Source organism: Coffea arabica, chromosome 11c, assembly GCF_036785885.1.
Source record: "Coffea arabica cultivar ET-39 chromosome 11c, Coffea Arabica ET-39 HiFi, whole genome shotgun sequence".
NCBI classification, from domain to species: Eukaryota; Viridiplantae; Streptophyta; class Magnoliopsida; order Gentianales; family Rubiaceae; genus Coffea; species Coffea arabica.
This window is the reverse complement of record NC_092330.1, coordinates 27,152,276-27,175,418: the sequence shown is the minus strand read 5'-3', so window position 1 is coordinate 27,175,418 and position 23,143 is coordinate 27,152,276. Positions and strand designations below refer to the sequence as shown.

General features: G+C 33.8%; 2 protein-coding genes and 1 long non-coding RNA gene across 16 annotated transcripts; 2 read left to right on the top strand and 1 right to left on the bottom strand.

Moving 5' to 3' along the window:
* The first annotated feature begins 1,638 nt into the window (after positions 1-1,638).
* On the top strand, positions 1,639-10,125 carry LOC113716855 (uncharacterized). Of its 14 annotated transcripts, none has more exons than XM_072070403.1 (11): positions 1,639-1,910; positions 2,362-2,384; positions 2,570-2,620; positions 2,939-3,168; positions 5,874-5,904; positions 6,317-6,335; positions 6,537-6,634; positions 8,174-8,272; positions 8,713-8,885; positions 9,159-9,250; positions 9,897-10,125. In XM_072070403.1, exons 4-10 carry the CDS (start codon positions 3,001-3,003, stop codon positions 9,243-9,245), a joined length of 675 nt encoding a protein of 224 aa, XP_071926504.1. In that variant the 5' UTR covers positions 1,639-1,910; positions 2,362-2,384; positions 2,570-2,620; positions 2,939-3,000; the 3' UTR covers positions 9,246-9,250; positions 9,897-10,125. The 14 variants fall into 14 exon arrangements, with proteins under 14 accessions (XP_071926504.1, XP_027097166.1, XP_027097171.1 ...); XM_027241365.2 differs by having other exon boundaries at positions 2,362-2,420; XM_027241370.2 differs by having other exon boundaries at positions 2,362-2,461.
* A 365-nt stretch (positions 10,126-10,490) lies between these two features.
* LOC113716854 (cytochrome P450 86B1) lies at positions 10,491-13,746 on the bottom strand. Its single transcript, XM_027241363.2, has 2 exons — positions 12,308-13,746; positions 10,491-11,151 (listed from the first exon to the last, which is right to left on the bottom strand). The coding sequence occupies exons 1-2, from the start codon at positions 13,631-13,633 to the stop codon at positions 10,750-10,752; spliced, it is 1,728 nt and encodes a 575-aa protein (XP_027097164.1). The 5' UTR covers positions 13,634-13,746; the 3' UTR covers positions 10,491-10,749.
* Positions 13,747-16,765: 3,019 nt separating this feature from the next.
* Positions 16,766-19,380, top strand: LOC113715767 (uncharacterized). The gene is made up of 3 exons (XR_003454074.2): positions 16,766-17,114; positions 18,485-18,543; positions 19,071-19,380. It is a non-coding gene; the product is annotated as an uncharacterized lncRNA (long non-coding RNA).
* Positions 19,381-23,143: the final 3,763 nt, after the last annotated feature.

The window sequence follows — 23,143 nt, the reverse complement described above, 5'->3', positions numbered from 1 at the left end:
CCATGAGATAACTGTAAGCTTGATCTATTGAGAGATCTGGCTTGGCCTACTCGCGTAGTAGTGTTTTTTCTTGATGTTCGGGTCCGGTGCGGTATATGGTGGACGGAGTTAACGTGTACGTGGAGTTCTACGGACTTAAATGCCGACCCGGTTGACGGAGTGTCATCGCGGGGAGGTAATTGATCGAGGTTTGACAAAGCTAGTGGAACTTAGTTCCTGAGAGCTTCTGTATTCTTAACGAATGTGTTTACTTGAAAATTATGAATTGCTTGAATGCTACTGCTTTAATTCTCGCTTAATTGCTTTTACTACTTGAACTATGTGTTTTGCATGTTTTCTTGGCCTCATGAGCATCCGCTCATCCCGTAAATTTGTTTTTCTTAACAGGAACCGATATGGAGTGACACTCGAAGAAGCCATTTGGATAAACTTTTGATTAGGGATTTGAATGTATTTGACTAGACAAATTAGAAGTTGTGTATTTTGAGAAAGTGAATGTATTTTAAATCTTGTGGTTTAAGATTGAAAACTTTGTATGGAAATGACTTCTTTTCTTCACTCCGTATATTATTATTGGTGATTCTACCTTAAACTTGATTGGAACTGGATTTGTACCAAATCCTGGTGAGAGTTAGGTAGGCGTCCCGCCGATACCTTTGGGTTCGCCCTTGGGAGAAGTGGAGGCGTCACAGGGGCGGGGCGGGGGAAGGCGGGGGTGGGGGGAATTAAAATGCAATGGGGGCGGGGGTTGAGGGAGGTGTCCCCCCTACCCTTAATGCATGAAACTTTTAGGAAAGAGATGAAACTTTTATTCCATAAATACCCTTAATGCATGTATATAAGTTGTATTAGTAAAAGAATAAAAATAATTAAAAGTTAGAAACAATTAATATATACATTTTACCATTTAAAAAGTTCACATTTAATAAATGAGACAAAACAAATAAGTAACAAAACTACAAATGATTACAAGATTCAATAAAATAGAATATTCATATATTTCGACATGATGTTTGCTATTATTCTTGTAGCAGAAAAAACTTTCGAATTTTACCTTTTTTCCCCTTTAGTCTCTATTAGGTATATCAATTGATGTTATTTCGTAAATATAAGCCATCGCTCATCATTAAAGAAATTTTTAACAGTTATTGTCATTAATTAGTTACTAATACTTAATTAGTGCTCTAATTACTTAATCATTAGATATTAGTAAAGAAGAATGGAGGGAAAAGAAATGCAAAATTTGAAAATTTTTTCGATTCAAAATCACAAGAATCATAACAAACATCATGTTAAAAGAGATGACTAGTATGCTTTGTTGAATCTTGTGATCATTAGTATAGTTTTATTGCTTATTTGTGTAATTTAATTTATTAAATGTAAACTTTTTGACTGGTAAAATATGTTTTAAATTTTTAATTATTTTTTTCTTTTACTAATACAACTTATATACATGTATAAGGGGTATTTATGAAATAAAAGTTTCATCTCTCTGCTTAAAATACTTTTTTAACTGAACTAATTTTGTTATCAAACCTTAACCTCAGGGGAGGTTTGTGTAATTTGACAAACTTCAGGGGAGGCTACTGAAATTATACCTTTGTATCGTTTTTTGACTTCGTACGGCTTCAAACAAGATTGACTTCGCCATATCGCCTCAGTCCTCCCTCCAGCCTGCCTCTTTCTCCTCCTTTCCTTCCTCTCCTCTGCTCTCCAAATTTCACTGCCACCACCACCCGTGTATATGATATGAGAGCCTCCTCGTCTTCTTCGCCCTTTTATTTTTCCTTCTCTTCTCTTAGATCTCTGCCACCCATTTGCTGTTTAGTGAAGAGTCTTAAAAGAGAGAATTTTGGGGTAAAAGATTGATTTGTTATGGCTGTCTGTCTGGGCAATTTCTCATAAATTGGGTACGGGTAAGTTTTTTCTTTATTTTTTTAAAAAATAAATTGATTTGTTTATACCCTAAGAGTCTCTGAAGATCATGGTGAAAGCCGAGTCTGAACGAGTTTTCAGCGGGCCTGCCGTCTCCGGGATACGGCGGACAGGTCGCGGAACGGAGGCTGAAGACTCTACTGAGTCTTTGAACCATGCTTACATTATTTTTACCTGGGCTTTTCGTTTTCGAAAGGATTATTTATTCAAGGATTCTCATATCTCTGCTTTAACTAAATTTGTGGAGGTTATATAAAACTAGATTCTAATGCTGATCTTTTGTATATGAGAAGTTTTATGTTGTAAATTTCAGTACATTTGTCAACGAATTTTTTTGTACGCTACTTCTTTTATGAGATTTCTTGCTGATCGAGTTGTCGTGTCCAGTCTAATGCCTCTATCTGGATATTTTATTCCCTTGTGCAGAAGTGAATTTTGGGAGATTGAATGTATGTTTACTACGACTATTACATCCTATTGTCCGGGTATTCATTGGCTTACAAGGAAATTTCTCCCCTCTAATTACGTAATTAATTTGGCATGGTGTAGTGCACTTATTATACTTGACTAGTATTGATTGTATGTAGTTTAAATATAATTGTTTCAATGTTCCTAATCTATGAGATTGGTGCAGTGTTTTGGTTGGCTGAAGATACATCTACAGTTACAAAAAGCAAGTTTTTGTGTAAGATGATGCACCATTCCTTAATTTTTACTTAATGAAAGTAAAGTTTAATACTAAGCAGTATCACCATCTCTGTGTTTTTTCCACTATTTTACATGGGAAAGTAGTTTAGTCAGTGTTGGACATCATATGTACTACTCTAATCGCAATAATTGTCCAATTGCGGTACTTTTTCACATGCATAACTATCAATTAACCTTCTAATCACTAGACTCTGGACACACCTTGCACAAAATGCAAGGCCTCATTGCTAGTAGACTACTGAAAAAATGCAAGCAATAAATTGGTCAATTTATTGTACCCCATTTTGTGTACTAGGGAAAGGGAACAAACAAGACACAACAAAACTCCGGACTCTCAAAAAATTGGAGACGAAGAAGATGGAGAAGAAAAATGAAACAATCAAAAGGGCTGAGAAGTTAGTTGAAACCATGATGAAAGGAAATGACGCTTCCCATGATGCAGCTCACGCTTTCAGAGTTAGAGATTTGGCTCTCTCTCTAGCGCATGAAGAAGGGCTTCATCAGTCCTCTGACTCAATGCAGATTGTAATACACTTGTTTCCTCTTGTCAAATTCTGTTTCAGTTCTTGCTTGTGTATAATTTGGGTAACATTTTATGCTATTTGATGCTGCTTTTGAGTGAAGCTTGATTATATTTATATGATTACTAGTGGTTATGCACACCCAATGTGTGTTCTGCTAATAAAAAGATATTAAAAATGATTAGTAAATAGGTAGTTATTTAGAAATAATTCATAACCATAATTGGTAGTTGATTATATTAGGTAGTTAGTAAGGGTAGTTTAGGAAAACCATAAAGTGACAAAAATTTGTTTACACCAAAAACCCCCTCCCCCTTTATGTATAGCATAGATGTTGCTGAATGTACACTTTTTATAGTAAAATCCCGTTTCTCTTCTAGGGGCCCTGATTAATTATTGAGAAGATCAGTGTATGGAAATCAGCTCTGATTTCAGCCCTTTACCTGGAAAGTAGTGCTTCTGTTTGATTAAGTTGCTGAAGGTATACCATTTATTGCAAAATCCCCATTTTCCTTTGGGGGGCCCTGAGTAATTTTTGAGAATTGGTGCATGGGAATTAGGTCTGATTTCTGCCCTTTACCAAAGTTGGCATAATCTTTGAGAAGCTTCTCTAAAAATAAAGTCACTGATTGCACATTAAAGCACAGACTATTGAGACAAGATTTGGTCCTCAAGAAATGTCATTCTACACATGATGAGAGTGATTCACATATTTGTGGGAGGGCATATGCTTTATTTTCATTTTCTTATTTGATGGTGAACCTGTGATTGGATTTGCTTCCTTTACGACAAAAGTTTTACTCACCAAAGCCTTTTCTAACTTTGTTGAGGTTCAGGGTAATGCTATCAATTTATTGTCATGAATATAGAATCTACAATTGGTACATCAATTGTATTTTTCCTACGTAATGTAACAGCATTTTACAAAACTGGTACAAGGAATAAGTTAATTATGTTTCTATGGAGTGGCTTGGGATAGTGGTGTCGAATGTGTTTTGGTTAGTCAGTGTCCTGAAGGAGTAGTTATGTGTCTTTGTTTGCTTGCTGTAACTCTTTCTTTCTGTCTCTCTCTCACTCTCTCTCTCTCTCTCTCAGCTGGGCCATGTGCAGAGATGGACATTTTTCTGGATTTCTTCAGTTCTCATTAACGAAATATGTTGGATTATAAAATCAGTGATCAGGGATAGGAATCTGAATGGGATTTAATTCTATGCTAACTGATTCAGTCTTGCCTTTCATTCTTAAAATGAATCGTCTTTAACCAAGTTCATTAGATTGTTGGTGATAAAGTATGAAATGCATGGATTTCTCTGAGCTTTTTTGATTCTTTATTTGCTTTTATTTTATTAATATTAAAATTGGTGTGGGCAAGGAAGAATGGATCACCTTTGTTCTTTTACCACTATCCATTCAGTGTTAGAGAGCCACCTGGAAGGCGATTTTCTAGCAACTGGACCATATGTGCTGAAGGTTATAGATCTTATAAACAAGTGCAGCTTTTTGCCTGAATATTGTTGTCATCTTAGTGCTATAAGCTGGGTGTGTATTGGTATTAAGGAAATGTTGTGTTGGTCCAATATGTAAAATTATTTATTTATATAGGCATCTTCAGTTACCTCATCAGCTTTTTTTGACTATTTCCCTGTACTTAGAATGTCTTGAGAACTATTTTTGAGCCACCAACGAATGGGCAGCATGAGGTTTCTTCTACCTAATTGTCATTTGGCTTCATGAGTTTCCTTCTACAATAGGCTGCTATCAGTGCAGTGTTTTAATGAAGTCATACATGATGACAGTTTTATTTTACATAAGGTTAATCTCATTTTATTTAGATATAGACTTAAATCCAAGAGCCTAAGAGTTGAAAAACAGTAGGAGTTTGGAAATGCTCATTATGAAATTTCTCTCTTGACAAGCAATGAAATTACAGATTTTTCAGCAACAGTTTTTCATTTTGTAAGTATATACAAGTCAGCAATATTTTTAGTATGGTGCTGTTGACTAAGAACGGATCCCTGTCATGCATGTTAGCGAACTTATAAAAAAGAAAATAAATATATGAATAGGCAGCTTGAATTTGAACTATTACAGCTCTTCATATATTGCAGTGTCACTTGTATAATTTTCTCCTTGTCATGTGTTTCAATACTCCTTTACTGTTACACGCAAGTTTTTTCTAGTATCTCGTTCTCTTTATAAAAGATTATGAACTTATTACTGTTATTAACACAGAGATCTAAAAGATGTATAGGACAGACCTTGATACCTTATGATAAGAAATTGTGATTTTGGTTTTGGAGCTTTTTCTCCAAACATGATGTCATGTATGGGGGCTTCATGGAAAGGATTACCAACTCAAAATGAAGGTTAATTATATTGCATTTGGCAACTTTTTTACTTTAATAGCTCTTGATTTCTGATTTATCTAATTCTAGAAGTATCTGCTTCATAACATAAAGTTGCAAAGCCTATGGATGCCATTGGTGCAGATATGTAATTAGAAGCACCTAAAAGTGGGACAAATTGCCACACACTATGTATGTTATTATCATGTGGTTTGTTTTTGAAGGGACTTTGGATTTATGGGAATGAACACCTAATGCTTGATCTTTTGCCCATCAGCTACATTTCTCTGATATGTTTACTAACTTCCTTCTGTTTTTTGCCAAATAAACATCAAGCTGATTGTTTATTTTTCTGTCTTGTTAGGTGGAGCTGGCTGCACTTCTCCATGACATTGGTATTCACATTTTCCTCTTTCAACTTTCTGAAAGTGCTGCCTTATTGTTCAAGGAATAACTTTCTGTTTAATATCACTTCCAAAGTTCTAGTTGATTATGGTTTACCTTGATGAGTGACACCACTAAAAATACTTTGTGATATGAGATATGACCAAGCTGTGAAAAGGCATTGTCTGATAATGTTTACTTGTTTAAAGAAGTATCACTAGCTCCTTTTGTCTTCTCATTTTTCAAATGACTCCATTCCTATTGCTTAGATGTCTTTTTTAATTTCTTCGATTTCGTCCCAACTAATATACTGGTGATTCTCATTATATATTGACCTGTTAGTATTTCAAGTTCTTTCTAACATGGTGTTTGTTTATACATGTATTGCAATCTTGCTGATGAATTTGCATGTGTTAACTTCAGGGGACTACAAATACAAGAGGTTGGTATCTCTATCTTGTTATTTTCATTTGCATTTCTTTCTGCTTGCATTTTGTTTTCTCAGGTTCTAAAATTTTCTGAAATGTCCATTTAGCTTTTTTGTATGGACCGCTTTGACTCTGTTGGATTTATTATTTCAATGTTTCCTATCTTTGCTTTGTACCACTGGCATAACCTTTAGATATTTTTTTTTGGCATCTAGAGATCCATCAGAGGAGAAGATTGTTGAAGAATTTCTGGAGGGTGAGGGTGTGGACGACAGCAAGAAGATGAAGATATTAAGTATCATAAACAGAATGGGTAAAACTGTCTTTTTGTTTGTTTTAATTTTTGTTGTCTGTTTACAAAGTTTTGTTCACTTATCTTTGTGTCTTTAATTTACATAATGGGGGTACTGAAATCCAACTATTACGACATTTATTAATCTGAGTTTGCTGTCTCTTTCTAGGTGAAATGTCCTAAATCACTACTATTCGAACAAGTATTATTTTCATCCACTGGCCTCTCTTTTTTTATGACGAGGCATAATTATTTGTAACTTGTTTCCTCGACCCTTACCCAAAGTTTGTGCTTTCTATAGACCAATTTGCATTGGAGTGTTCTTCATTTTAATTTCCTTTAATCAAGACTTGATCTTTGCATGGACAGAAGAAATAGTATAGTTTCCATTGCAGATTTTTTTTAAGTATCTGTCCACATACAAATGTTGTTACTCCGGTTATAGACATGTTTTCTTTATTCTAATTTCCTTCAATCAAGAGTCAACTGCTGAACAGACAGAAGAAATAATATAGTTTCCATCACAGTTTTTCCCAAGTATCCGTCCACATACAAATGTTGTTACTCTAGCATTAGACATTTTTGCCAGGTTTTAAATAACAGAAGAATTTGAAAGCTGACTGGATATCAGTAACCCAGTACTGCATTCTTTTACTTCCAGATCCAAACAACAATGCTTTGGAATTTTAATGCTTAATGCATTATCTGCATTAAGAGTACCATGCATAGCAACTTCCTATCTGTTATACTTCCTGTACATATGGCTTGTCTTGTGATTAGAATCTTACATGCTCAAATTGCAATTGGAAACTGATCAAAATGTGATCACGTGAACAGAGCAAATTTCTGGCTGTTACTTCCTCCCGTCAGTCCAACCATGAAGAGAAAAGTTACTGGGCTGACTAAATGTATTTGACTGGTTCACATACTTGCGCCAATGAAGGTTGTTAAAAAATATTACTGTTTGTATTGTAAGATAGAAGTCCTTTAGAGAGATCGACTTTCTCCTCCTTTCTCCTAATTTTCAAGAAAGAGAACTTGAAAGAAGATGGCCTCAAATGCACTTCTAGGAGTACTTTTTTCACACTTGCAAAATGAGTGCTCACTTTTATCATGTTACTGCTGAACTTAGTGACTAAGACAGCTTTGAGTATTTCTGCTCTTGGAGGACTTAGTAAAGCAATGATATTATCTGTTGTAGTTTTTCCTTTAAATGATGTCTTTAGAGAAAATGCGATGATATTATTTCTTCTATAATACCCCATGCCTTCTTGTTTAAGCAACTAACAATATCTGGACTTCTTTTTGCCAAGAAGGCACACACTATATCAGATAAACATAGATATGCATCTTTGTGGGAGGAGATACTGTAGTATTGGGATTTTTTCCCCTGAATGCCTGCAATTTCCTTTTTGCATCTTTTCAATTAATAAGAATGGCTGGGCATCACATACTTTGTTAGTAAGACCTGATATCTGAGGCACCTTGTACTAAAGTCAACTGGTCTGGTTGATGTGTACCATGTATGAATTTTTTCGTTTAATTCCTTTGCATTTACAGGTTTTAAAGAGGAGCTTCAAGGGCTTCAAGTTGGAAATGATGCACTAGAATTTGGAGTTGTGCAAGATGCTGATCGACTTGATGCTATTGGCGCTATTGGTACTTATTTAAATTGTACAAGAGGCATCAATTAATGGGCTATATCTGAGATTTGTATAGTTTATTGTGTCTTTGTTTGGTTTAATATGTGTGTTTGGCATCGATATTGTGATGTATCTCCCTTATTATTATTATTATTCTTAGCTTGGCTCCTTTTCCTTTTCTGGTTTGGTCCGAGCTTCTGTTGGCATGTTTACTGCTGATTGGAGCCAGGTGTACATATATTCATTTTAACTCGATGATGATATGATAAAAGATATGGTAAGAGGAAAAAGTATCATCAACCTATTGAATTTCTTAATTAATTCTTCACGGGAATATAACTCCTGCAAATCATTATTGATAAATCATTCTCTTGTTGATCCTTCTAGCTAATAGTGACAGAGATATAATATCCACTTTAATGCATCCACATGAGAAACTCTAATTCTCTTTGTTAGGTATTGCTCGTTGTTTTACATTTGGAGGCAGCAGGCACAGAGTCCTGCATGACCCTAGCATTCTACCTCGATCAGATTTGTCAAGGGAGCAATACATGAAGAAAGAGGAGCAGACAACCGTGAATCATTTTCATGAGAAGCTTCTAAAATTAAAGGACTTAATGAAAACAAAGGTTGAAACATTACATTTACCTTTATGTTTCTTAATAAAGACAAGGAAAATTACCTTTATATTTCTTATAAAGACACGGTAAATTTCTTGCGAACATTTTAAACATTGCATCTCTTATTATCTTGATTGACTCTTATAATTATCTAAATTTGAGCATGTTATGCTTTTTATCATGCTTGTAACTATGCATTTCTCTTTATTTTTCTAATTTCATGGATCAAATATTGAGGTATTTACAAAGTTGAAAACTAAAGAATTGCTGTGCAAATGTCAGGCTGGGCAGAGAAGGGCTCAAAGGAGGCATAAATTCATGGAACAATTTTTGGAAGAGTTCTATGAAGAGTGGGATGGAAGAGCATGAATAAGGTCTGGTTTAAAGTTTTCCCTGTGAAATTTCTCCTTGTCTGCAATTTTTTTTTGGGGGGGAACTTTACAGTTTGAAATGCAGCACTTGAATATGTATCCAACCATAAATTCTATGAATCCTGTCTCTTTTTAAATACTAAAGGAACAAAACTAAGGCCATGTTTGATAGCCCAATTCAGCACTTAATCGATTCAGATCTTAACATGTTCAGACGCGTTTGATAACTAAAAATTGAACATCTAAATTAATTAAGTGGCATTGAATTTCCTAAGCAAAACTTGCTTCTAAAAATAAGTGATAAGCTATTTACTTATCATTGACTGTGATATACACTCGAATGTATTAGATTTAATACTTAACAATTCAATAACTTATTGGATTCAGACTTTAGATTTCAGTTTTCAGACTTCAGTTTTATCAAATGCACCCTAAGACTAAATCTTCTGGAGTTGAATAGGTATTCCTGTTGTAATGTTGGTTGTACGCTGCCTCTTTAAATGCTTCACTGCTCTTAGATGTCTTAATGCTTTTGTAGCCAAATATTGCTTGGAATGCTAATTGTTTTGCTAATTATTTTTTTCAACTGTCATAAAGTATAGCATAGGTATCAGGGGTACAAATATGATACCTCTATCTGTCTCTGCAGAAAGCAAAAAATTTTCGAAATGCTCACTGGACCAGTGGGGTGGCCAAGAGACTGTTGGATGTTGTTGGATCACTGAAATTTGTTCAAATAAAGTCAGTGTAGGAAGGAAAACTTCTGGTGAAAAGACGGTAAATTTTTTACTGCTATTGGAATAAAAGGGAGGTCTAGTCTTGTTGCTGTTGAATCGTTGATAAGGCATAATTTCTAAATAATCTATGAGGTTAATCAAGTGCTGGACTGGACTTGTATCTCTTTGTTTCTTTTGGTGGATCCACTGTTCCCATTGGTCTATGGCTTTTCTTAGATACTAGCACAAATAACAGAAACTTTTGATGATATTATGCTTATTTGGCTAATTATTCTCTTGATAGTAAAACTTGAAACAGGGTTAAGTCTTGTTCATGGTAGGTTGTGAGCTGGTCTGGCAGGCATAAAAGGAGACGTGAACAATTTATGGACTTTATGGTGATATGTATCACCCCCAATTAAAGTAAAAAAAGATGGATGTTTGGTATTTAGCAGTAGTGGTGAGACCAAACTCTGTTAGACCAAGCATTCTTAACAGTAGATTATTAATAAGAATACTGGTAGAAAGAACAAATAAATGATAATCAAATTATGAAGTCATCAATCAACATGTATAACCATTATTCATATTTCACTCCTTTTTCCTATCAGTTGTACCTTCTTACCTATCTGCCAATCCTTCTAATCCTTCATTTCTTTGACAAAATCTTTCTAATGCCACATGATATTTATCTTTTAGTGTTCCACAAACAAATCCAAAAAGAAAAAAAGAGTAAAATATAAAAACACAAGTAACACTCAATTTCTCCTGTTATTGTAATGGATACTAATTGGTCTTCAAATGCTTCTGCAATTCAGTCTGATTCCTCCTTGAAAGCCTTACTTTAAGTCCATGCTTCATGTACATGGTCAATGCCATCTTTGGTATTACTGGATGATCTTTTTCAACCTTCACGGTGTAGCGGTACAAAATGGAAGCTGCTGCAAACTTCATCTGGTAATATGCGAAATCTTTGCCTAAACATAGCCGAGGCCCTCCATTAAAAGCTGTAAATTTGTAGGCAGATTCACTCATGAACCTTCCATCTCTCAGCCATCTTTCTGGTTTATAATCTCTGCAATCTTTTCCCCATATTCCCTCCATTCGTCCCATAGTATAAATTGCATATACCACTTTTGTTCCCTTCTTTAACACTGTTCCATCTGGGAAAACGTCATCTTCAAGAACCTAAAGACACACAAACCACATCAATAAATGACGACAATCAAGACTGGGTAAAATGGAGTCTTTGAAAGTCAAAATTTTTGACGTTTTCTATTCATTTTCTAGAGAAAAGGTTCGAGATAGCATGACCATTTTGATGCATATTGTATGAGCCATCTTCATTGCTTGGTGTTTAAGATGTAATGGAAGGTATCCAGCATTCCTTTTCATATACTTGAGAACATACCAGAATTTGGACACCAAGCTAGATTGAAGTTACAAAACATTCCTTATTATTAATTGTATTTTAATACAACTAATCTCATTCTTTATTCTTTTCTCTCATCAACTAAATCATGGGCACATCTACCCCTATTTTATAGACACTAACGTGATTTTCCAAACTTTAAGGCTTCAGGTGATAGAGAATATGTTTTCAACTCTTGAAGTCAATGTATTTGATGCTATTGTTACTCTAGTAAATCATGCATTGTGTCTTACTTTAGCAACAATGACGCAAAGAAAAAAAATTACTATCTTGTTGATTGGTTTTGAATGTTGTACTCTGACTTTCATATGTTCCAATTCAATTGCTGAATCTGCAATTTGGACAAAAGAATTGGGCAAGGTGGCAAAGAGGTCAACAACCAGCAATCTCACTAAAAGCAGTAGGAAAGTAGCTGAAAAAAGATGGAGACGAGGTCGACGAACTCTTTGCAACCATAGTTTCTGCTATTTTAGATAGAAAATCTGTCTTTTTGGTCAAACTGTGGTTGTTTTCATGTTGAAACACTGTCAATTGGAAACCAAGTAATGCCAAAATGTAATTTGGCAACAAATTCTTTGATGCTTTTTCAACAATCCATTTACTGGGAAAAATTGGTCAATTCACCTCACGCTAGGTTCTGTAAGCACAAGTTAAGAAACAAGAAGTAAAAGGTTCAATAAAGTGATTATATTAGTCCATTTCCCGGTTCATAAATCGAGCTTGGCGGTTCAGATTTTGAAGAAAAAGCTTGGGTTGCAAATCTGATTGTGTATTGAAGAAGGCGGAAAGAAAAATAGGGTAACCATTTATTTATATTTCAAAAAGGAAAAAAAGGAAGAGAACCCAATTCTTAACCCTTTAAGCAAAACAAAAAGCAAATTTAAATAAAGAAAAGGAAAACATTGTAGTTACCTCCTTGTGATCCACTGGTACTGAAGGATGTAATCTGAGAGCCTCTGAAAGAGCAGCTTGTAGATATTCCATCTTCTTCACCTCCTCTGCCTTGAAGATCAAGTTATCAAGATCCTCTTTGTCTTTAGCATCTTTCCTCTCATTCACAATTTGACACATTTCGGCCAGAATTTTTTGCTCCACTTCCGGATTCCGGTTGAGCAGCCAAAAGAACCAGCTCAATGCCACTGAAGATGTGTCTCTTCCAGCTAGAATGAAATTCACACAGATATCGCGCAAGAATTTGTCCGAAAATGGGCGTTCTTGTTCATCTTTCAATCTCATAAACACAGTTAAGAGGTCTGATCTTTGTTTTTCACTTTCTGTTGGTAAAGAAAGTTCTTTCTTCCTAGTCTGAATCACTTCTTCTGCGAACTTGTCAACCTCCCTGATTGAATCATTCAGTTTCTTCTCTGTCCCAATGTTCAGAGATCTCAAAGCCCTCCAAGTTAGTGTTGGAGTGACGAATCGAAACAAGGTTGCTTCGGTTGCATCCTCGAATGCCCGAGCAAATGGTATCTCGGGCAATCCAGGGCGTAAACAACCAGGATCAACCCCGAAAGCTATCATGCAGACATTATCAAATGTTAGTCTAAGTAGAATATCCTGTAAATCAACAGGCACAGATTTTTTGACCGACTCCTCCAAGACAGGTAAGAGCCTAGAATGAACCAGCTCCAGCAATGATTCAGTGGTCATGCTTCGGAACTTGGTGGAATGGAACTCCAGGCTTGCAGTCTTCCTTTGTCGTTGCCAGATTTCATCATCTGCGCTGAATATGCCATCTCCAAGGAGATCTCTGACAGTGTTCCGAAAGTATTCCCCTTTAGGAAAATTTGAGAACTTAGTCTTGAGCAGATACTCAAGATTACGAGGATCAGATGTTACAACACAGTTAAGGTTTGTACCCCAAGGGCCTTTGAATATGAAAGTGCCGTTTTGCCGGCATACAACACCTGAAATCCACTCGTACATGTCTCCTTGAAGACCAAGGATCAAAGAAGGTAACATTCCCACGAAGGGCCAGTTTGGCAACCCTTGCCTCTTCTTTTGCCTCAGAGAATGTATAACTATGAAAACAAAAACAGCAAGTAAAAGCTCGAGCATTTGAACCTCTGCAGGCATGACGAAAAACAGACCTCCTGAAAGAAATTTTCTGGCAAAATTGCCAGCAACAAAGGAAGAAGAATAGGTGGAATTCATGCTGTTTAGATTGAAATTCATGATTTTGGGATGACAAAAGTTGCAGTTGTGCAAAAAACTGTGATAAGTTGGTTGGCAAGTCATGAGTTATATTGTGTGATTTTTGGCCTTCTTATCCCTTGCATTTCTTGCCGTGCATGAGTTACCACAGCAGATTGATTTGGTGAGCTGAAGTGTAAGTTTAGGCAACTTTTTGCATGACTGACTAAAGGAATATGGCACTTTCTTGGAAGAGGGTTTTTGTGTGGTTTTATCCCTATTGGATACTAGCCTTGGACTTGGCTTTACTTCTTCACACAGTAAATTGAAATATTTCCTTCCAATATGGGTTTCCAAGAGGCTTGAAAGTAGTTGGTGACAGTTAACCTAAGAGTAGACCACCAATTTCTACAGTCTTCAACACGTTTGCTGGTGCTTGCTTATTTGTTGCTTAGCTACATATTATTCGTAATTTGGCATTTACAAGTTTAGTAATATCATATTAAAACAAGATATAAATTTAATTAATCTTTATCTACGGTAATCAATAAGTTAATGGTGTACTGGATCTCTTATATTTTGTCTATGGTTAATACGTTTTGATATGATATAAATTAAACAAACAGTTGGCTGACGTAAATGGTAGTTTAGACTGCAACAGACGTCTAATCCAGGGCTGGTAGAATTTGGGTCAACTAACAAATATTCATTCCATTATTCCTCTGCATCTAGATTGTGATAGGGATGGTGCCGGAGGTTCCTTGTAGGTGCTGAGGATGACTATGAACAACTTATGTAAGTATTACGTGACTAAGGGTCCGTTTGTTTCGGGTGAAAATGTTTTCCAGGAAAATATTTTCCTAATTTCCCGTGTTTGGTTGCACAAAAGTTACTGAAAACATTTTCCTATGTAAAATATTTTCACTCATCTTATGGAAAACAACTTCCCTTCCAAATTTACTGAAGTTGTTTTCCGAAATGCATGCATCCTGCCTGTAGTATGTTCCAAACTTACTGAAAACATCTTGTAGTATGTTCTTTTTTTTTTTAGTGTAAACAGGAGGACTCGAACCCAAGATCTCTTCCTTACACTCCCTCCCCCGTACCACCCAACCCAACCCAACCCTCCTCCTAGTATATTCAAAATAAAAAAAAAACCTCATTCTGCTCATCCTATGCTAGTAATTAATTATGTATAATAGGGACATTCTTTTCTAAAAAAACTTCCAGCAGTGAGAGTGCAAGATATATGTCACAATAAGCATTGCATGTGATTGATATTTGACACTAAATGCCCAACAATTTGTTTATTGCTTAAGGAGATATTTTTTATTCATATATACATTTTTTCAAGATTTTTTAAAGTTAAACAATGAGATAAATTTTCTTATTTTGCATGGGAAGAAGTATGTAGTTATAATGTGTAGAAAATAAAGATAGAGATAAAAGTGAAAATATTTCAAAAGTTAAACAAACACCAGAAAAATGAAGTAAGAAAATATTTTCAATAAACTACCCAAACACCTGAAAATGACGAAAGAGAAATGATTTTCATGAAAAATTACTTCCACGGAAAATATTTTCCCAAGGAAAACATTTTACTTCCAACCAAACAGACCCTAAAGCCTTGTTTAATAACTCATTTAGTACTTAAATTTAATAAGTTCAAGCTTTAATATGTTCAGCCGTGCTTGATAATAAAATACAGAATGTCTTAATTAATAAAGTGGCTTTAAATTATTTAGGCAAATTAATCAAAATAATAAGTAATAAACTGTTTACTTATTACTTAATGCTGAATACTCTCAAATATTAAGATTTTAGTATTTAATAATTTAATAACTTAATAAATTCAGATTTCAGATTTTAAACTTTAATTTTATCAAACGCCCCTAAGTGAAAAGTTTATTGTTTATATCTTTTTTTCTTTTTCTTTTGACATGAGTACTATTAAGCCACATTATGGGGGTATCAACATTCATATATCAGTACATCTAATTAATTAAGAACGAGCCCTCGTATTGCGTTACCTCTTTTGCCATTTTTTGTAGTGCCAACTTTGCTTCTCATAATTTAGCACAAACACATGCTACTTGCAAAATTAACCATCTCATCCAAGACTAAATCCAACCTTCTCATCCAAGGTTATAAAAGTCTAAATCCAAAAAAAAAAAAAGAAGTTTTCAAAATTGATAGATTTCTTTTGATAATTAACTATCAAAATGACTCGTCACACTTTTTAACATGCGACCTTAATGCACACAATAGAATCCTTTAACAAAAACTAACAGTATATTGGTAGCTGCTGCGGATAAATTTTAGGCATAAGATTTCCTTAATATTTTAGGGTCCATGGCTTCTTTAGAAATACTGCATGCTCTTGAGTCTTCTTTACAATTTAATGGAACAGTTTTTTAGACTTTCCCCCTCTAAAGGCGGGAGGTAGTGAACTTCCAACCTAAAACTATTTACTTTGGCAAGGGTATTTTACTTAAACGCCAAAATTGCTCTCAATCAATCAACTTTATATATTTTCGTTTATTTTCCTATGATCCATTATGTGAGAACTCGAAAAAAATTATATGTATGCTATGAGTTTCTTTTATTTTAATTACTTTGATATTAGAAATATTATATATAATGAATAAATAGTTAAATTAAATGCCTAATTGAATTTATATAAAAATTGGGAATTTAGAAATATCCTAGAATGGTGTAAAAAAAAATTATATGAATCAAATAAACATATGGTATGCATATTGTAATTTGAGCCATTTGAATATATATTATATAGTTGAATAAGTTACATGACTAATTAATTTTTTTTAAAGCCAAATGTGTGAAAATCTACTAGATCGATATAAACAAAATTTTTCAAGATTTATACAAATTAGATCAAATGAAATTTTGAGTCAATGTGTGAGACAATAAAATTTCGGACACATGGCAAACAAATGAACTAAAATTAAAAGATCAAACCAATCTTGGAATGAATCTTGGAACCTAAGTAAGTAACTATGCAGTCAAACAAAATAAACTATCAGCAATTTTTACAATAGGAGCCGAGGGAGGAAAAAAAACAATTGGAGAATTTGGAACCGAATAGAAGTAAAACAATCTTCAAGAAATTTGAGCGGTGGCCTGAGTGAGCTGCTTAGTTGGTAGCACCGACTGGAACATTGACCACCGAATGAATTGTTTTCCTTTTGATCCTTAAGTCTTCTAAGCAGAGAGCTAAGTGAATATAAGAGGAGAAAGTAGCTGCCAATGGTTAGCCAAATCCAAGCGGTGACCGAGTGGAGGAAAAAGAGAAACCAACTACAAAACTTGGGCGGTGGCAGAGAGCAAGACAAAATCTGTAGCACCTCTCCTTACCAAGCTAGCATCGAGAGAAAACAGAGAGAGTGAGAAGAGAGCGAAACTGAGGAAGTGAGAGCAGGGGCTTGGTTGGTTCTTCACCAATTAACCCAGGGACAAGAAGAAATATCGCAAGGAAAGTAAGGGAGGCTGGAGCTAACACTCGAGGGAACAAAAGTTGGGAAGAGAAACTGATTACGTCTGCAATTCCTAACACTTAAGGCCAGAGGTAAGTTTTTGTGAATAATGCTTTTGTACTGAATAGAACTGAGCATATGTTAAGCTGTAATACGTCATAAAGCCTCTTAACTTCATCAAGCAAGACTGAAATGAGTATAAACTAAGGTGAACATAACAAGACAAGTGCATTCGGCAGATTGCAGGTTGGTTGGCCGAGGGAATTAAGCAGGATATGTAACCTGTTGTTGCTAACTCTGAAACTCATACTAATGAATACATGGAAGACATGTTAGTTCTTAACCTTAACAGGTAGGTGCATTGGAAGTCAGAAACTCCAGGAAGCTCAACGAAATTAGACAAAAGGGAAGCTGCTACAATCTGTTATGATACTGAAGGGAAGGAACTTAGCTTTTGGAGCAGCTTTTCTTCCAATTTCTGGTTCTATGAACTTCCACAGGTGGAACTAGGGTTGCCCTGTGGTTCAGTAACTACATTTGGCACCGTGAGTAGAGTTAAAGTGGAGCAACTAAGGAGGGAGCTGTGAATTAAAATGCTGAAGTACATCATGGCTGAGGGGAAAGGAGTCTTGATCAGCTTCTCCTTTGAGTTTAGTGCAGAAATTTTCTACGATCTGACTAACGCTATCCTATAGCTTAATAAACACGATTTGTTTATCTAGTTGGAGCATGAAATTGAAAGGAAGGATTTGAGGGAAACAATGAATGCTGGACCTGTACATTGCTAGGAAGTTGCATTTGGTTAAAACAGAACTTATTGTTGTCTTGTTGAATTTATGTGTTAATAGTACATGTTATTTGATTCAACTTCAGCAGGGACGAAATAAATACTAAGTGATCAATATTTTAACCAAGTAAAAGATGAAATGTTGTTGAAAACTATGAAGTATATTGCTAGAACGTGAGTTGACAGTTGATATAGTAATAAAGTAAAGTTCTATAATGTTTTGGAAACTTTAGGGCAACTTATTATAATTAAATATATAAGACGGTTGCTAATCACTTAATCTTGTCTTCAAGAACATTTTAAAGACCCAAGAACCTAAGGGGCGCTGGTATCGCGAAACAAAACTTAATTTACAAACAACTTAGAGTTTAGTTTAGTTAAAAGGGAATAAATGGAGTGTCTATAAGCCATAATTGATGAATATTGAATTGAGAAAGATATATTCCTGATTTAAATATTATACGAAGATACAAACCTGGGAAAAATTTATAATTCTTGGTTTGAAATGATAAAATTAATAAATTTTGAAATAAAATGTAAAATAAATATAAAATATGTTATATTTTGTATTTTAAAGTCAAAACTTGACTTTAATAGTTTAAATCATAGGGTAATAAATGATAAGTGGTCATGTATGAATTATATATTCACTTTAGTGTTATAAACTTGTCACAGGTAGTAGCTGTGAGCCAGGAATCGAACCCGAAGCTCGAGAGTAATTTATTTGGGTTTTGGTGAGTGTTTCCGAATTTATGTGTTTAACCGTTTATGTTTACTTAAGTGAAATTATGTGATAAATGTGCTTATTATGAAATATTGCTAAGTGATTTATTGTAAAATGTATCTCAATTGTCCCTCACCTTCTAAGTTGAGGGTGTACTTTATCGCACTCGACTTAGTTAAGTTTGAAGGTTGATAATTGACCAAATGTTACTGTAAGTGTGCATGAATGTAAGCCGTATGTGTACTTTACCACATCGGCTGAACTGGGCCCCAAAACCTCTGTTCAACAGACTATTCGAGCTAGCAAAGGGTTTGGTCGGATAGGATGGAAGCTTTGGGTAACTGTTCGAGTATTACCCTGAAGTTGAGAGATTATTGAACTGATTACTGAATGTAGGGGATTGTTTATTGTTTTGAAGGATATAAGGAGGTGAATTGGCGGAGTGTGCAATGATATTGAAATGAATGCACAATGATATTGAAATGAGTGTCTCATGACACTGAAATGAATGTATAATGACATTGAAATGACTCACAGGAGGAGTTCGTATCCTTTTGAAAGTGGTATCCCAGGAGGAGGTGAAGTTTGAAGGACGACCGAGTAGAGTTAGAGTGTTTTGGGAGGTCTAATGTTATATATTGATGTTAAGACCTGCATTTGTATCTCTTAATGGATAGATTTATATTTTACACTGGTTGGTGATGTACTTGGGTGATGTACTTAAGAATGAGCATTTGGATGATTTATTTTTGTAATTTGTAGTGGACAAAGCTTTTGTCTTACTAAGAAGTATTAAGAATGGATGTTGGATGATTAATGAGAAATATTATCTCTGAAGTTAATGTGAGTGAGTGAGTCCTGGTGAAAGCCAGACAGGCGGTCCGCTAACTTCTAAGGTACGCTTTAGGAGAAGACCGGGCTGTCACCCATTATGTATTAATTACTCTTATTTTCTCTCTCCAATTAAGTATTTTTTGCTAGGCTAGGGTGTCATACTCTTCTTCCTATTGTTCTCATTTATCACTTTCTCACTCACATAATAATAGATCTATTATTTTATAATTAAATAACATCATTTTTGCCTTAACCTTTTTTTTTAATCTTTTGAGTTCTATGCATTCTTGCTTTTTTATTCAATTCTAAAACTTTTATTTATTTATTTATTTTTAACAAATAGAACTTCATTAAAGTCCAACAAATTTCACACTTAAAATAATTATTATTATGATGTCATTGTAACTCAATACTTGAGCATAAAATTTTTTGACATGCAATATGCATTTTTCTTTTGAATTTTGCTTATCTGTCATGTCTCTAAGCAACTAGTACTATCAAAACTTTACCTTCTTTTCTCTTTTATACTTGTCATGTAAATCTTGACTTTTATCTTTTATTAAGTATTCATATTTATTATGTAAGGCTTGATTTCTATCAAGTATTCATATTCTCTAATAATTAGATGAAAAAAAGTTTAAATTATATTACGTTATATATCCCATGAATTGAAGGGAAAGTAAGCCTATTTTTTTTGAGATTATTTTCATTTTAAACTATTATTTACTTTGACTTAAATTACATTGTGCTTAAAAAAAGAACTTTTTGAGTAAAATTTTAAAATAAAAAATATGAGAGCATGTAGAATTAATATACGAGAAATTATTAAAGCCAAGACCAATTTAGTAAATCACATTTTGTCCCCTTAAAGAATACCCCATTTCTCAGTTTACCCCATAATCTTTAATTTTACTCACTTAACCCCCTTTAGGACAAAATTGCCCTTGCATTATTTTAATTTTTCATTTACCTTGTTTTCCTTTCTTTTATTTTTTTCTCTTTCTTCTTTATTTAATTCTTCTTTTTTCCCACAAAAATCTTCACCTTAATAATTGAAATTAAAAAAGAGGAATTGTAGAGATCTATCTTCTCCTTAATTGATTAAAAAAAATATTCAAATCACTTTCTTAAAATACAATTTTTCAGCCTCTCAATTCTTTTAATTTTGGATTTTCCTTTTTCCTTTTTAATTTCTCATTTTATTCCCAAGAAAATATCTTAAGATGAAATTTTGACCTAATTAATAATCATTAATTGAAATTTGTGACACGTGGCATCATACAAAAAATCAAAATTAGTTTTTGATGCCTTTTAAATCTTCACCCAGAAATATGCAATTACTAACTCAAAACAAAAATTTTCATTGAAATGGAATTTCTGTGGGAAAGGATGAAAGAGAGAAGCAAGAGAAAAAGAAATAAAGAAAGGAAAACAATTTCATCTTACGATATTTTCTTGAGAATAAAATGAGAAACTAGAATGGAAAGAAGAAAACTCAAAATTAAAAGAATTGAAAGGCTAAAAAAATTGTATTTTAGGAAAGTGATTTGAATATTTTTTTAATCATTTAAGGAGAAGATAGATCTCTGCAATTTCTCTTTTTTAATTTCAATCATTAGGGTGAAGATTTTTGTGGGAAAGAGGAAGAATTAAATAAAGAAAAAAGAGAAAAAGAAATAAAAGAAAGGAAAACAAGGTAAATGAAAAGTCAAAATAATGCAAGGGTAATTTTGTCCTAAAGGGGGCTAAGTGAGCAAAATTAAAGATTAGGAGGTAAACTGAAAAATGAGGTATTCTTTAAGGGGATAAAATGTGATAAACCCTAAAAATAATTGATAAACGAGAGAGAGAGAGAGAGAGAGAAGGATGTGAGTAACTGAGTAGGAAAAACTTTTATTGGAGAGAGAAGAAGAGAAGTAATTACTGTTTAATGATCTAAACAAAAATGAAGAAAAATATATGGAGTTGACTGATTAAGGATAATTTTGGCATTTGAGAAAAATTTGCTCTGAAAATATCGCCAACCATTTACTTTGCCCTTGGGTATAAGTCAATGATGCTATTTTTGTGACTCCATTAGATGGAATTAGCAAACAAACAAATAATACTTGGAAAGTGTATGCAGTTTTAAAAGTACCCTTTGAAGAAAAAGTTTGGGAAAAACAAAATTTGCATGAAAATCCAAAATTTAATCAAATTTATGAAAAAAGTCCCTAGACATGGCTGACGAGTATAGTGGATTTGCCGTGAAATCCAGCCCTTTACAAAGTTTAGCTCCATGTCATATTTAATCACATTTAAACAATGGCTACGTCATTTTTTCTATTTGGATAATAACATTATCATTTTCTAAGTCTGCACAAATGATAGAAATTATAAGTGTAGAAATTACATCAAACATACACATGCAAACAAGAGAATAGAAATTTGAAAAGTTAATAAAAATCACTCTGGGGAGCACCCAAAATACCAAGAAATAAAACATTTATAGCCTGGAGAACATCTGCTTCTAGTTATCTGATTTTACCTTCCGAATCTATTAATTGATTGTTTCAAGCCTCGATGTCAAGGTAAGTTTTGATGAAATAGTTTTAAGAAATCTCAAATTTGAAAGCCAAATATATATATATATATATATATATATATATATATCAGATCTAATAAAAGAATTAGAAAACTAGAAAACTTTCATTAAGAATCCTTCAGAGATGAGAAAATTGTCATTAGAAAATCTTACAAGAGGAGAAAACTCTTGCCATAAACTTCTAGAAGAGAAAAAACTCTCATTAGAATTTTTAGGAGATACATTATAACAAACACACAAAAAAAAAAAAAAAGAAAGGAAAAAGAGATATAGGTAGTGGGAGGCTGAGAAAGACCCCCTAGGAATCAAGATGTTCTATTTGTCGAGGGAAAGGAAAATTAGAAAGGAGGAGGAAAATTCAAGTTTAGAGAAAGAGATTGCAATGCCAATCACGTCATTTGGGAAGTGATTATAGCATCAATTAACGATGAATCCACAAGAATACTGCGAATTAAAATTTCAAATCTTTGAAAGTTTTTCTCTAATAGGCCTAAATAATTTGACCTTAAACTTATAATTGAATTACCCAAAATTAGTTACAGCAGCATGAGCAATTTAAATAAACATTAAATTAAGATTGAAAACAAGGAAGCCAAATCAGTATTTCATTCGTCAACGGTGTTTTAAAAGACAAAGGCATTGGATAGAGTGTTCCGATCCATATTCATTTAGATAAGAGATGAAAGACCTGATAATTTTTTATTGTTTAAAAATCTAAAAATTTGAAAAACATATTGGAATACAATAAAAATTACAAAAAATATATGAAGAATACTAACAAATACAAAAATAAGAAAAGTTATGGAATTTTCTTACATTATCTTCACATGCAAATTGCAGCTCTTTTAAGATTTGAGGAACATGACCAAGATGATTATTAGCATACAAGTTACAGTCCATTTCTGTTTTTGGTGGGTAGCATAACCTCTTTTTTTTTTTTTTTTGGATGGACGAAGAATCTCCCACCATTCAATTGATTTGACTAGAAACTCTACTAACAATGAATTTACGTAGTAAAAGAAAAAGGCAAATAAAAATTTAAAACATCAAAGTGAAGCTTAAAACTGAAAGGGCAAAAAACCTCAGCGGCCACTAAACTATTTGTCAGATCATGTTTTGGCCATCAAACTATTTTTCGTCAGTAATTTGCCACTAAATAACTTAATCAGTAAATTCGTGACCATTTAGTCGA